The 16,036-nt window shown below is 44.8% G+C and overlaps 1 protein-coding gene across 1 annotated transcript in view; it reads right to left on the bottom strand.

Annotated features, from left to right (window-relative positions):
* The window catches only part of LOC126298898 (uncharacterized), a 338,375-nt gene extending 322,903 nt beyond the window's left edge, over positions 1–15,472 (bottom strand). Inside the window, exon 1 of the mRNA XM_049990436.1 lies at positions 15,295–15,472. Coding sequence (XP_049846393.1) covers positions 15,295–15,349 — 55 coding nt within the window. The 5' untranslated portion in view covers positions 15,350–15,472. The remainder of the gene's footprint in view (positions 1–15,294) is intronic.
* Positions 15,473–16,036: the final 564 nt, after the last annotated feature.

Genomic DNA, 16,036 nt, shown 5'->3' on the forward strand with positions numbered 1-16,036 from the left:
GCGCTCCAGCTGGGTGAAGACGAAAATACGTATTTGAGACAGCATCGTCGGCATTTGTTGTACACCGTGGCAAGCCCAGTTTTACTTCAGGAGGTCAAACCGTTACAAAACACATAAATTATTGGTTCATTTTACGACAACTCTTTAACACAGAATACTTAACTTAGATGCGTTCCAGTCGACTTGAATGACAATATACAAGGTGTTTCCATAAGAGCGTACAAAATGTAGCAGGATATAGAGGATTTACCACTGAACAATTTGTGGTAGGGAACCTGCGGTCGGAAAAGCCATCTTAAGGAAATACAGAAGTAAACTTCAAGAATGAGATTTTCACTCTGCAGCGGAGTATGCGCTGATTTGAAACTTCCTGGCAGATTAAAACTGTGTGCCAGACCAAAACTCGAACTCGGGACCTTTGCCTTGGCGGGAAAGTGCTCTACCATCTTTTTTTTATCTCATTTTGTTCGTTTCCGTTCGTTGTATCTGCTCGGGGCGGACGTCGTAAGTTTCAGTTCGTCGTTGATCCATTAACTCAGTTTTTTTATTATTATTTTTTTTATTACAGAGGGCAGCTAACCCTCTGACCGAACACGATGAGCTACCGTACCGGCACCATCTGAGCCACCAAAGCACGACTCACGCCCCGTCCTTACAGCTTTATTTCTGCCAGTACCTCGTCTCCTACCTTCCAGACTTTTCAGAAGCTCTCCTGCGAACCTGCAGAACTAGCACTCCTGCAAGAAAGGATACTGCGGAGACATGGCTTAGCCACAGCCTGGGGGCGGATGTTTCCAGAATGAGATTTTCACTCTGCAGCGGAGTGTGCTCTGATATGAAGCTTCCTGGCAGATTAAAACTGTGTGCCGGACCGAGACTCGAACTCGGGACCTTTGCCATTTGCGGGCAAGTGCTCTACCATCTGAGCTACCCAAGCACGACTCACGCCCCGTCCTCACAGCAAAGGTCCCGAGTTCGAGTCTCAGTCCGGCACACAGTTTTAATCTGCCAGGAAGTTTCAGAAGTAAACTTGCCTACCGCTTTGTCTAGCATTACTCTTTTCCTGCTTAGTTACAATTAACATGCGTACAAGTTTACATGCACGATTCTGTTTATTTACATTTAAATTCTTTGTTTCCAGCAATGAACGAGGAGGACGAGCCTGATTACTCAAAAAATGGTTCAAATGGCTCTGAGCACTATATGACTCAACATCTGTGGTCATAAGTCCCCTAGAACTTAGAACTATTTAAACCTAACTAACCTAAGGACATCACACACATCCATGCCCGAGGCAGGATTCGAACCTGCGACCGCAGCAGTCGCGCGGTTCCTGACTGAGCGCCTAGAACCGCTAGACCACCGCGGCCGGCTGATTACTAGGAAGTCTAGCCGACCCGTGTGGCCGAGCGGTTCTAGTCTGGACCCGCCGACCGCTACGGCCGCAGGTTCGAATCCTGCCTCGGGTATGGATGTGTGTGATGTCCTTAGGTTAGTCAGGTTTAAGTAGTTCTAAGTTCTAGGGACTGATGACCTCAGATGTTAAGTCTCATAGTGCTCAGAGCCATTTATTGAACTAGGAAGTCTAACTGGCCGTCTGATGGGCCACCTACTTAAGGTTCGTACAAAGAGCTCTACCTGAGTTGTTGTAGAATATATCCTTGGCTGTTCGTCAGAACACGTCGATACACCAGGACGATGCACCGCCTCACTTCAGTGTGGCTGTCCGCAACTATCTCAATGCTGTATTTCCTGGTCTCTGGGTTTGAAGGGGAGGTCTTATTCCATGGCCTGCGAGGTCACCTGACCTGAATACCCTTGATTATTTCCTATGGGGATATCTAAAATCACTTGTGTATGGGAAGCCAGTGGATACGGAGATGGAATTAGTTGCCAGAATTCTAGCTGTCTGTGATGTGAATCGAAACACACCGGGGATATTTGTCAGGGTGGGTCAGAATTTTGTTCGCTGCTGTCTTGCTTGAATTGAGATCGATGGTCGTTAGTTTCAGCACATTTTCTACGATACAGTACAAATGCTACGCTCATTGTATCAGTGATGGTATTTGCAGTTAACTGTAATTAATGTAAATCAAAAAGTACACAGTAATGTGATTTTATTCCTATTATCTCCTTAAGTTGGCTTCTCCGGCCCCAGGTGCCCTGCCTCAAATTGTGCAGTGGAGCATCCTCTACGACATGGGAAATTTTTGCACCCTTTTACGGAAACATCCTGTATAGTTTTTACTGCCACAGAGTACAAGAATACTGTTTATACGGGGTGTTCAAAAAGTCTCTCCGCAATGCCGTATGAATGTTAACCGCAGTGTGTCGTATGCCGCAGTGAATATACCGAAATGAAACTCGATGAAATACAATTATTAATTTATTGAATATTCATTTTTACTTACAAATTTTCACATTGAATGTTGAAAGTGCCCCCCCCCCCCCCCTGTTGTTGAATACACAATTCAATTAGTCTAATCATGTTTTCAAACACAAGCTGTAACATTTCTTCTGTAACAGAAGCAGTGGATATTGCAGTTTTCAATTCATCGATGGATTTTGTACGGTTTTTATAGACAGTTGCTTTCGCTGCACCCCAGAAGAAAAGGTCAGGTGGTGTTAGGTCAGGCGATCGTGGAGGCCAAAGTCCCTGTGAAATTATGCGATCACCAAAAACATCAGCAAGCATTGACATTGAAACGCGAGCTGTATGTGTGGTTGCACCATCTTGTTGAAAATAACCGTTCGGTATTTCACTTAACACAAGTACTCCTATAAATGGGCACAGAATATCAATGCAGTATCGTTGTGCGTTTATCGTTTCGTTGAAAAATATGGGACTCACAATCCGACGTCTAGAAATTGAAATCCAAACTCCTATTTTCACAGAATGAAGTAGTTCCTCATGAATACACAATGGATTTGCAGTACTCCGCATACGAGAATTTTGCGAGTTCATGTACCCGGATAAATGAAAAGACGCTGCATCAGTGAAAAACGTTTCATTAAGAATATCCCTTCCGTTTTGTGGAACGAAATTTTTGAACCATTGACAATATGCAGTCTCTTGCCAAGATCAGTATTTTTCAGTTCTTGCACGACTGTATGGGAAAAGTTACGTGCCGTTACGACACTAACATCGATTTCCTGGGCGAGCTTTCTTACTGACTTTTTCGGACTCATGGACATTTTATCGGAAATATCGAGTAGTTTATCCTCAGACAGAACGCTAGGACGACCACTTCTAGGTGCATCTGTCACTGAACCCGAACTTCTAAATTTGTTAATCAAATCTTGCGCAGTATCGCGATGTGGGAGTGTGCTATCCGGGAAAATTGAATTAAATGATTGACGAACTGAAACTGTGTATTTACCCCCAGCTTTGAACACTTGTTCGACTAAAATCAGTGGTTAGCATTTTAACAGTGACAAAAGCAGAACAAAGGAACTAAACTTAGACGTTCACGTCACTACGTAACGACACACACCAACGATACTACTGAGATAAACGAAACAGTGGAATGTTGGGTGAGACTACTTGAAGGGAAGTAACCCAGACAGGCGAACGATCATACGACACACAGGGCTAACAATCATACGTCACGGCGGAGAGACTTTCTGAACACCCCGTACTTGTACTAAAGGACAGTTACATACCAGTGTACATTTAAATTCCAACTTTGATAAACAGTTCTGACTAATAACGCTGCTGGGTCTGAACTATGTTGATGTTGCTCTTAATCGGCGATCACAGTGTGGGTCGAGTAGGGCTGCGCTCTGACTTAAGTAGACATCCTGCAATGGCAGCATATGGAAGCTCTGGAGGGCATGTCTTCGCCGATGTCTCTCAATCGTGGCTGCGTCTCGCAGCGACTATCTCTAGGTTGTGATGCCGTCGTGAGGTACCAACTCTAGAGGATGAGATCTCGTGCTGGACGTGCCTGATCCTTAAGGACTCCACACGTAACATTCCCAGCCGAAGGCACGTCATCATCAACAGCGACACACTTGGAGAAGTTTCGAATTTGACACAGGACATTGGTACAAAGTCTAGTGACTAGGAACTGCACTCGGCTCCCATCGTCACTCAAACACAGGCGATGACAATTTGTGCCACCGCTACCATCTGGTCCAGCACCACTCCGTCAGAGCACGTTAACCACCGCGGCTACATGAGCAGAGAATGAATGTTAATAAAGCCACCATAAGTGTTATTTTAGGTGCATCTATGTTTACAATCAGCGGAGTGAAAGATTGTACTTGTCGTTTCAGCATGTACCTCCTAAAGGGTTACTGGGTGATCTATAAGTTTAAATGATGACACCGGCACATTTCTGCCACTTTGTCACCCCATAATACTCGTGTAGGCTTAATATATGCAGCTCAAATAACAAATGTGGTGGTTTCCTTAACATTCGTAATTTCTTAGGAGGGGAATCAAGTGATACTGGTATTAGTGTCCTCTGCAGTATACCTTGCGGTGGCTTGTAGTGTAAGGACGTAGCGTGCAGTAACCGCAAATAAAAATTACGTCAAGAAAGATGTTACTCGTGCAAATCTGTAGCAGAGTTTTTTCCTGAGCTATTCTGTCGCATTCCGCATATTTTCACATATAATGCGTAACAAATGTGGAAACGAAATTACAGAGCGTCACATACGTTGAAAGATAGTCTTCCAAGGTTCCTTTCTCAAATGAAAAAGGAATAAAAGGATGTGATGACGATAAAAAGCTCTATATGGTACAGATCTTCTCGAGGAATGGAAAGAGTTAAGGAGTGTTGGCTGAAGCAGCCTTCCGAGGCCATTCTAAGCCCGGAGGATTACGCCTCAGCGCGGCGTACATGTTCATACGGTGGTGAAAGTGTGTATTAAGAGTGGTATTATGTCTATTGGATGATCATGAAAAGGAAAGTTAGGATGCGTTCGGAACTCATTACCAACATGAAAACTAATTGCTGAAGAAATACAACTCACTAAAACGTCCTCAGCTGGTGTACTAATGATCACCAAACGAGTACCGTTTATTACTGTGTAGCACACACATTTACATCTAAACCTACATCTGTTTTCCGCTGATCATGTAAGGGTATAGAGCGGAGAGTACTCCTGGTACCAAAGTCATTTCCTCACTTCCTGTTCCATGTGCGCCGGCCAGAGTGGCCGAGCGGTTCTAGGGGCTGCATTCTAGAACCGCGCGACCGCTACGATCGCAGGTTCGAATCCTGCCTCGAGCATGGATGTGTGTGATGTCCTTAGGTTAGTTAGGTTTAATTAGTTCTAAGTTCTAGAGGACTGATGACCTCAGAAGTTAAGTCCCATAGTGCTCAGAGCTATTTGAAGGATTTGTTCCATGTGCGAACGGCGCGTGGAACGGACAACTGTCTGGTTTTTCTTGCAACCTACGCTCTCAGAACTTTAACAAGAAACTGCTCCGTGATGGTTAACACCTGCCATGTAACGTCCGCCATTGGAGTTTCACGAGCATTTCCGTAACGCCCTCGACTTCACTAAACGAACACGTGTGACGAAACCAGTCTCTCTTCGTTAGATTTTCTGTATCTTTCGGACGAATCCCACCTGGGGAGAGTCCGAGACTGACGAATGATATCCAGTAATCTACTGAACGAGTATTTTGCAAGTTAAATATTCTTCTAAGGAATCTCATCCTAACATCTTATTACCCTACAACTAGTTTTGTATGACGATTTTAATTTAGGTCGCTGCGGGGGATTTCCCCTGTGTATTTTACGGTTGCTACTGATTCCTGTGTTTTATCGCTAATAGTGTGATCCAAAAATAATAGCTCTATTTAGGCGCAACACGTTACATACACGGTAAGCTACCACTCGCTGCACAAATCGCTGATCCACTGCAAATGTTACTGCATTTCGCTACATCCTTTCGGCGGCACAACCTTCCTGTAAACAACAGCTCGCCGAGCTTCGACTCATCCAATAGTTAGTTCATCTATATGTGTTGTAGGCTAAACAGTGGCCGCGCCTTAACACTGCCTCGGGGTAGGCCCTACTCCCGAAGCTATGTTTACATCTATCGATTTCGTACCGTTAATAATGTAGCAATTCCAAACCAGTTCTGATAAAACTTTCTCTTTGTGGTGTGGGTTTTGAGCAAATGTAAAATCGTGGCGCTGTTACTGATTTACTAACACAGTTTGATTTTGAACAAAGCAGTCAAACTCCGCGAGAAGACTCTTTAGACTTTAGAGGATATGTAACGCATGAGGTCCTATGAACAAATATCTGGAAATAGACGGCACCAGAGGTAGATGATGATGATGATGTTGATGATATTCAGTTTCTGGGGTGCTCAACTTCACGGTTATCGGCGCCTGTACAAAATCCCAACCTTTACACTGTCCAGTCTCGCCACTTTCCCGAATGATGGTGAAATCGTGAGGACAACACAAACACCCAGTCTCCAGGAGAAAAAAATCCTCTATTCAGTCGGGAATCGATCCCGGCACCCCACAATCCAGAGGCAGCAACGCTAGCAACCAGTGAAGAGACCAGCCGGCCGGGGTGACCGAGCGGTTCTAGGCGCTGCAGTCTGGAACCGCGCGACCGCTACGATCGCAGGTTCGAATCCTGCCTGGGGCATGGATGTGTGTGATGCCCTTAGGTTAGTTAGGTTTAAATAGTTCTAAGTTCTAGGGACTGATGACCTTAGAAGTTAAGTCCCATAGTGCTCAGAGCCATTTGAAGAGGCCATTCTGTTCATACCGTGCACCCCGCTATACAGCACATTCAGTGAGCGACAAGCTTTCGTTTCGAGTCAAAGAGCAGTACCGTTCCCCACGACTGCAGCGGTTCTGCGCATTAGACCTCTCCAGGATCGGCATCGTTCCACACCTTACAGGCGAGACGCATCTACACTTCCTGTCCTCTCTGCTGGAAGACATGCGTTTGACGTTACGAAGGATGGAGACTGACAATTCGTCCACTGGAACGTACTATACTAAGTGCTGCATGGCATGAATAGCATCCGGCCTTCCAGATTTGATGATGGAACCGTCTCGTATTCGGCCAAAATGATTTCAGAAAATGGTTACGAACCTAAAGTCGAAATCTCGGTGGCCGGACTGGAATTTGGGCCTCGATTCCCGTGAATGTTAATTCCTTGGTACAGCTACTGCCTAACCTCTGTCGACACCCCTAAAGAAACTTTGCGGTGACAGAAAATGGTGCGTGCAAGCCCACAGAGCCTCTAGTAAGCTGGGTATTCATTGCAATTACAGGAACACATGATAGCTTGTCTACGGAGAAAGCAAAAGTGCCGTGAGAGACGGAAATGTGTGGGATGAAAGTAATCACATTTCTGCGGAATACAATCCGAAGAAGGTACTCGCGTTATTGTATTATTCTTCACTGAAAAGGAAAGATGCTGGAGACAAGGCTACTTGCTTCGTGAGTAACATTAAAAACATCGAAGTAAACATGCAAGTCTGGAACTATTGCTTATTCAACCACATCGCGTAGATTTTTTTCTCAGCTAGGATAATTAGTGATTCAGAAATAAAACTGAAATCCCCTTTCTTTTAGAACTTTTTATACGGGCGCACTGAAATGCGCACCTCCTGACTGACAGCGATTTAGGCGGCATTGCATGCCTCTACACTGGGGATGCAGGCCAGTAATGTGTCTGTAGGATAGGGTGGCATGGAAAGCTCTATGAAACTACTCTTCGAGCCGCGCGGGGTAGCCGAACGGTTTAGGGCGCCTTGCCACTGTTCGCGCGGCTCCCCCTGTCGGAGGTTCGAGTCCTCCCTCGGGCATGGATATGTGTGTTGCCCTTAGCGTAAGTTAATTTAAGTTAGATTAAGTAGCGTGTAAGCATCGGGACCGTTGACCTCAGTAGTTTGGTCCCACAGGAACTTACCACAAATTTCCAAACCAGTCTTCGGACTAAAGACCACAACAGCAACTGGACAGTGTGCAGTGAATCTGCAACGTCTATTCGTGGGGAAGGGGGCGGGGGGGGGGGGGGGGGGGGGGAGGGGAGACGTACATCAAATGATGCGGTACTACTTTTTGTCTGATAACTTGACAACAATTGTATTCGTTTCAACATTTTTTTCTTTTTCTTTAAACTATCAACCCCCTCTCCTCCCCCCCCCCCCCATACACACACAAACATACACAGTTTTACTCTTAGAACAACACGTGCTTGTTGATGTCAGTCATCTAGGAGTAGCTTCTCTGGGTGGTAAAGCGGAATGGCGGGTTCGCTCCTCGCGCAAGACATGGTTGTGGTTTTCAGTGAACCGCTCCTGTGTCTATCCTCCAACGTGGAACATGACACTACGCTACCTCGGTCCTAAGTGCGACAGATGCCCGAAGATACTTCAGTTTTGTTTATGAATATTCGCATTAGAGACAAGGGTTATCAAATATCCTCCGCTTGTCTAGATTTAGATTTTCCGTGCTTTCCCTATATTACTTAAGGGCACGCCGGGGTATGGATCCTAAATACCGCTAATGTGTGGTCAAAACGAACCACAGTTTAAAGCGTGTTGTGTGACTGTACTAAAAGAAATAAAAATAATTATAGTATCAGTACCGACGTATGGCAGTGAGACATGGGCGTGTAATGAGAAAATCATCCATATACTGAAGGTGTCTCATTGAACAACGTAAAGATGCATGACTCGGTGAGACAGGAAAACATGAAATGTATCATGGAACAGTTTGGTCTGGAAGACGCAGAAATGGGCTGGCCATGTATCCACGAGAATGGATAATAAATGGACGAAGGGAGTCCTTTGCTGCTTTCCAAGAAATAAGAAACTGCCGAGACGACGACGTAATTTCCTGTCTAAATGGTTGTTTTTCCTGTCTTTGATCCCACATCTTCACGAGGTCGGCATGTTAATTATTGGATTTGGCAATGGTAGTAGTATAGGATGGCTGGGTTCCCTTCCTGTTACCACAAACCTTCACATTCAACGTCACTTCTGCATTCAAGCAGTGCAACATCAAATGCCATGCTAAATACATTTTGAAAGCATGATATTAGTATGCCATTGTCATAACCTGCCTCTTCCCAAGCATATTTTAACATAGGTTTGTACTTGATTGTATAGCACAGAGTGAAAACTGATGATGAAATGACGACCGTGTAACTTTACTTGTGGTTTTTGGCAGTGTAGTCCGACAAACTCAGAGGCCCTTCTCACGTAGAGCTCATATCGCCTAAAGAAGTACACGTCATGACGGTGGGAATATTTCGATGTCTTCGGTGTGTTCTTGATCCTATTCTATCTATATTTTATATCTTCGCGTTACCAGGTTTCTTCTCTTAGATCTGGAATAGGTGATCATTCAAATGTCTCTCGTGGTAAGATACGCATTTTTACATACGAATGACTCATACCACATTTATTTGAAATGAGCGATTTATATTCTAAGCACATTTTCGTGCGGTTCTGAGCGTTGGAGGACACGCACTTCCCTTGTCAGAAATATCACGGGGGAGCTAATTCGATGATGGCGAGCTTTTCTATCGCAGATCTGAATGACGGGACACATACTTCCCTAACGCGGCTAAACCGCTGGCTGCTAATAGTCGAATTATTTTTAAAATTTCCACCTTGTCGAACCGTCCGTACTTCTTGCCTCGCACAGTTTTTTTGTTTGAGTTTAGCGTCCCTTCACTAGCGATATCATTAGAGAGGGAAAATTAGCTGACATGGACAAGGAGCGGGCATGAATAGGTAATAGAGTAGTTAAAGGAACCACTTCGGCCCACGCCTGGAGTAATTGGGGCGAATCACAAAAAACGTGGATCGGAATGACTGCTGCCGTATGAGGCTCCAGTTTCTTGGCCACTGCACCGCCACAGCCGTACTGGACACTTCCTGCGTCTTTGCCCACACAAAAACGACGCCGTTCCATTCAGCGCACAGTCGGCGAAATACGGCCACTCGTGTAACTGTACGCGACCCGACACACACGCCAATACAGCGCCATCCGCACAGGCTTCTGCACCACTCACTTGGCTGCACATTACACCTCGTCCCATTCCGTTGGTTCTCGCGTGTAAATCGTTCTAGCCACTCGAAACTTCTAGATTTTGCCTACGCAGATACTCCTTGCACACGAATGGTCATAGGTTTGTTTCATCCACGGGAAAAAATCAAGATGCTTAAGAACTGAACTAGACCAGATAAGATTTTCCTTTATTATTACTTGCGAATAAATCGATTAGGACTACTCAACGTACTTAGAGGTGAGCATTTGCCTTTGTTTTGAGCCCTCTGGGCTTCCTTTCTCTTTGCAGCTCATGCTTGCCCAGTCTCCTTTTCTTTTTTTTTCAAGCAGCTTGCCACTTGTGAATTTTCGACTAGAAGACTTCACCGATTTGGACATCATCCGGTGGAATTCCTGCCAATTTCAGATTAGTTTTGACTTCGTCAATCTATTCATTGTATCCGTTTAGGCATTACATCAGTAGTCAAAGAATGAGGCTATTTGTTTTCTAAGTCTGCCTGGGGTCATTATCCTAATGTATCTTTAGAATCGTAACCTGCGTCTTCTAACGACACGATCGATATTTGTTTTTTCTTTGATCTCCTTCTTGCCTCTGAGTTGGTATTGTTCGTCTAGAAGACTTTGGCCTAGAACTTTTCTTACGATTTTGCGTTGCTTTCCCGCAATGTTTTCAGTGTCAGTTTTCCTGTTAAGAAATTACTGTTTCTGATCCATAAACGCATTCTGGTTTAACTACTGTATTGTAATGTCTTAGTTTCGTGTGCTTGGAGATATATTTCTTGATGTAGATACTTTGCATAAGTCGGTATGTAACTTCGTTTGCTTTTGTTTCGATAATATTTTCCTGAATGGTTTCACCGAGATATTTATATTGTCTACGAGGTCATTAATATACAAAACGAATAGCGTGTGTCCCAAAAGAGTTTCTTAAGGTACGCCCTAAGTTACTTCTACTTTTGTCGATCGCTCTCCTTCCGAAATAACATGCCGAGGCCTCCCCACGAAGAAATCCTCGAACCAGTAACAAATTCTGTTTGATACCCCATACGATCGTGCTTCTGTTAATAAACGTTAGTGTGGTCGCGAGTCAGTGATTTTCGGTACTCAAGAAACGCCTCATCCATCTGACTGCCTTCATTCGTGACTTTCAGCGTGTCCTGTGAGAAAAGCGCGAGTAGGGTTTTGCATGACCTATATTTCACCTCTATGAATTCTAATACTTGTTTGTTGCATGGCATCTATTCTGTCTTCAGAAAAAGATACCTGGAGACCAACTTTTTCTGCAGTTTCTATCAAGAGCGTAAAATGATTTTGGGTTGATGAACTGTCGCCAGTTAAGACTGCTAAATCGTCTGCAAATGCTAGGCAATCTACGAAGGGTGTCCCAGGACGAATCATCAATGTTCAGGTATATGGCAGGAACGATAATACGATGCAAAAGAGTTTAGCAGACACAGGCTGTAAAATATATACCTTAAGAACCACGAGCACTTTCATCTTCGATAATGTGAACCAAGAATCTTCCGCTGCAAGTTATTTGCTTCCCCTATTTTGGAAGGAGGTAGTATGGACCAAAATAATAAGAAATTGTCTAGTTAATACGGGCTCTAAAATGCATCTCTTCACACCTACAAGTACCCATAGCTCTTAAGATATGCACTTTAAAACCCTCATTTACCACACACATTGCCGGCCGCGGTGGTCTCGCGGTTCTAGGCGCGCAGTCCGGAACCGTGCGACTGCTACGGTCGCAGGTTCGAATCCTGCCTCGGGCATGGATGTGTGTGATGTCCTTAGGATAGTTAGGTTTAAGTAGTTCTAAGTTCTAGGGGACTAATGACCACAGCAGTTGAGTCCCATAGTGCTCAGAGCCATTTGAACCATTTTTTACCATACATTTTTTTCTTGTTTTGGTCCGTGGAACCATCTCTCAAAATATGGAAAGCAAAAAGATTGCAGCAGAAGAGATATGTTTCACAGTATCGAAGATGAAGACATGCTCATGGCTCTAAGGTATATGTTTTAGGGCCCATGCTTATTAGATTTTTTTGCTTCGAATGACCGTTCCTGTCAAATGCCTGGATATTGAGCATTCCTCCTGGGACAACCTGTACTTACAGATTCTTCGCTTAGTACTAGTTCTCTTCAATTTTGTAAGCAGGCTTCCGTAGACTGACTCTGAAGCCTATCGTCAAGCGTATTCCAAACAGGCGTTTATCCAGGATTCTATTCTGGACGAGGAAGGGAAGGGAGAAGAACATACCACAGACGCCTACAGTTTTGATTACAATAACAATGAAACACACAAAATGTTCAAACGTAATAATAATAATCATCCTTTGTTTGCAAGCCGGCCGCTGTGGCCGAGCGGTTCTAGGCGGTTCAGTCCGGAACCGCGCTGCTGCTACGGTCGCAGGTTCGAATCCTGCCTTGGGCATGGATGTGTATGCTGTTCTTAGGTTAGTTAGGTTTAAGTAGTTCTAAGTCTAGGGGACTGATGACCTCATGTTAAGTCCCATAGTGCTTAGAGCCATTTGAACTTTTTTTTCTTTTTTTTCTTTTTTTTTTTTTTTTTCATCAGTTCAGAAAGAGACAGCATTCGAAAAGCATTCGTCCGAATCATAACATGTAAGCTTTCACGGCCGGCGTCTTCATTAATTAAAACTTCCGGGCTGAATTGCCGTGGTTCCAATATTTGCGAACTACAAGAAGATATATAATAGCAATCGTATCTCTTGGCACTGATAACGACATAATTTACAGATGATGAAATCGAAGTGTGCCCTCGCCAATATCGGAATTTCAGGTGGAGGGTCTTTCCCTTTCCGTTTTGCTGTACTCATCTTCCGGTGTTATGCTGGTTCGCCTGTGGGCTCACGAACTGTTTTCTTATCAGGCCGCAAGAGCATCCACGTGGGTAGGGACCTGCAAAGTGTCCTCTGTAAAACTTAGCCTGTCATTTCTAGAGTTCCTTGACATTTTCCAGCGTTTTAGTTTCGCGGAGAAATATAGAAACTCTTTTACTAAAATGTTTTTTGGGGGGTCATGGCTCACCACTATTTTGATCCGTACCTGCTGTCAACTAAGGTTTTTTTTTCAGAATGTCGTCCGAATACTTCGAAGTACATGAAGAAATATAATACAAGAAATATGATAACAATAGTATTTCACAACATTGACAAACCAAACTTGTGGCCGGCCGTGCTACCGTTATTTGAATTCGTTGAACATCCGCAGTTATACCTATTCAGTAATGTTGACAGAGAGGACACACAAGTATTTTTTAAGTTGTCTGCTCTGTAGATTGGCTGCATTTTCCCACCACTCTGCTAATGAACAGAAATCTATCGCCTGCTTTAGCTACGACTGAGCCCGTGTGATCATTCCACTTAAATTGTTACAACTAGGTATGTTAACGATTTCACTGATTGCAGTAGTGACTTATTGTTATTACGTGATAATATTTGTCTACGTCCTGTGAAGAGCACAATTTTATGTTTCTGTACATTTAAAGCAAATTGCCAGTTTTGGATCCCTTTGAAATCTTATGAAGATACGACTGGATAACGGTGCAACTTTCTTCAACCAGCACTTCATCACAAGTAACTTCACCATCTGCAAAAAATTGGAGGGTATTATTAATTTTGTCTACGAGTTTCTGGAGGCACGCCCTAAGTTACTTCTACTTTTGTCGATCGCTCTCCTTCCAAACTAACATGCCGAGGCCTCCCTACGAAGAAATCTTCTAACCAGTAACAAATTTTGTTTGGCTCAAAATGGCTCTGAGCACTATGGGACTGTTGTGGTCATCAGTCCCCTAGAACTTAGAACTACTTAAACCTAACTAACCTAAGGACATCACACACATCCATGCCCGAGGCAGGATTCGAATCTGCGACCGTAGCGGTCGCGCGGCTCCAGACTGTAGCGCCCATAACCGCTCGGCCACTACGGCCGGCAAATTTTGTTTGATACGTCATACCATCGTGCTTTTGTTGATAAACGTTGGTGTGGTCGCGAGTCAGTGATTTTCGGTAGTCAAGAAACACTTCATCCACCTGACAGCCTTCATTCATGACTTTCAGAGTGTCATGTGAGAAAAGCGCGAGTAGGGTTTTCGCATGATCCATGTTTCCGGAATCCACGTTGTTTGGCATGGAGGCCATTCTATCGAAATACTTCATTATGTTTGAGGTCAGTTTATGTTCTAGGATCGTAGTATTTGCTTATTTCGTACGAATTGTACTGAACTGAATTAACAATATTGTGGTTGTGCGTACGCGCTTAGCACGCAATAGATGTTCGTATGGTCGTAAATTATTCTATAGGAATTGGAAGACGAATTGCTTCCGAACACACTTTTATTTGGTACGTAGAATACAGTCTCACGGCAGGTTACAATTTAGTAATGATCGGTTTCGGATGGGAAAGCAGCTATAATTAATTTTCAAACAGTGATGAGGGTTCAGCGTGGTTTGAAACTCGGTAATGGACGATCTGGCATCCGAACCGGTCGTCAGTAAAATGTTAAGTGCGTATGAGACGGCAGTCTACTTATATTCTGACAAATTGGCGTTTCTCCGCGGCACCATAGCATATAGTACCAATCCTTTCTTCATTACATAAAGGACAATCAGGAAAACCCTCTATACTCTAAAAACTACACGCGTTGTTATCATTCCTCATTGTGTACTTACACCTTTGAGGAGCGTGCTGTGCTTGTCTATGCAAGGGATTATCATGCAATGCAATCATCAGGTAAGAGCACTGTACAGCAGATGTTGCGAACTTGAACAGCCGTAAAGAATGTTTCGGTGGCCACAAGAAGTATCCACTTCCGTATCGATCATTCCACATTTTCCAATTCTCTTGTCTCGCGAGATATATTGCACATTATTAACAGGCCGTAATATCACTCAGGACACAGTTCTGCGCGCACTCTCTCTGGAGATTTCAAACAAGTTTTCTGAGTCAGAGACGCTGGAACAATGCTATAGCTAAGTCGTGGCGATTGTTCGTCCGGAATGACGCTAGTACGTGCAATGTTAAAATAAAGCAACAAACACGTGTTATCGAGCGCACTCGTGTATGTGTCTCGCTAATGCAAAATTAACCGTATCGTTGCTGCGAGCGTGTTCGTGTGAAGTCACTGATCTTCTACGGAAGTGTTTCCGGTACGAGGTCAGCAACATTGATGACAACGACGTAGCCGCGCTTCCGGGACCACGAGAGCTCTCGACTGTCGGCAGGCGCGCCGGTCTGTCAGCGTGAGTCGACTCACCCCATGACAGCAGGAGGTGCAGCAATGCGCCAGCGCAGAGGGTAGCCGCTAGCATGTTGTCCAGCGGCGCGCTACATCTTCACTGCAGGCGGCAGTCAGCTGGGGCTGAGATGTGGGGCACGCCAGCGCCACTGCCGCCGTTACTCCAGCGGGCTTTCACTCCCCTCCACCACGCCACGCCGCCTCCCTGCCGCAGGTACGCGCGGCCGCTCGGACAACTCCTGCCACACGCATGCGCCTCAGCTGTCGAGGTGGACGCCCTGACACCGTGCTCCGCAAAATGTGTCATTCTAGGCTTCACCACTTCTTCGGTTAACCGCCTGTTTCGGCAGCACAGCGTAGCTACCTAACAAACGTAATGAGCCGGGAATTTAAATCCTCTTAAGTGCGCTACTAGTAACCGAAGGCTTTGTTGTCGTTTTGATCTTCTACTAGCCGAGTTCCCGGCGTTGCCCTGTTATGTATTGATTCCAATCTTCTGTCAGTCTATTTCCTCCTACCACCTCTGTCCATCAACTCCTCTCAACACTCTCTGCCCATCTCCTCATGTCCTCCCTGTCCGTCTGCTCCTCCTCCCTCTCTCTATCCCTCTACCGCCTCCCCCACCCCTCTCTGCTCCTCCACTACTTCTGCCCATCACCTCCTTCCTACCTCTAATTCCTTCCCCTATTACCCCCTCTAACAAGGGAAACTCCCCATCGCTCCCCCTTCCGATTTAATGGTAAAGTGGCTCAGTGGACAG

This window comes from Schistocerca gregaria, chromosome X, assembly GCF_023897955.1.
Source record: "Schistocerca gregaria isolate iqSchGreg1 chromosome X, iqSchGreg1.2, whole genome shotgun sequence".
NCBI lineage: Eukaryota > Metazoa > Arthropoda > Insecta > Orthoptera > Acrididae > Schistocerca > Schistocerca gregaria.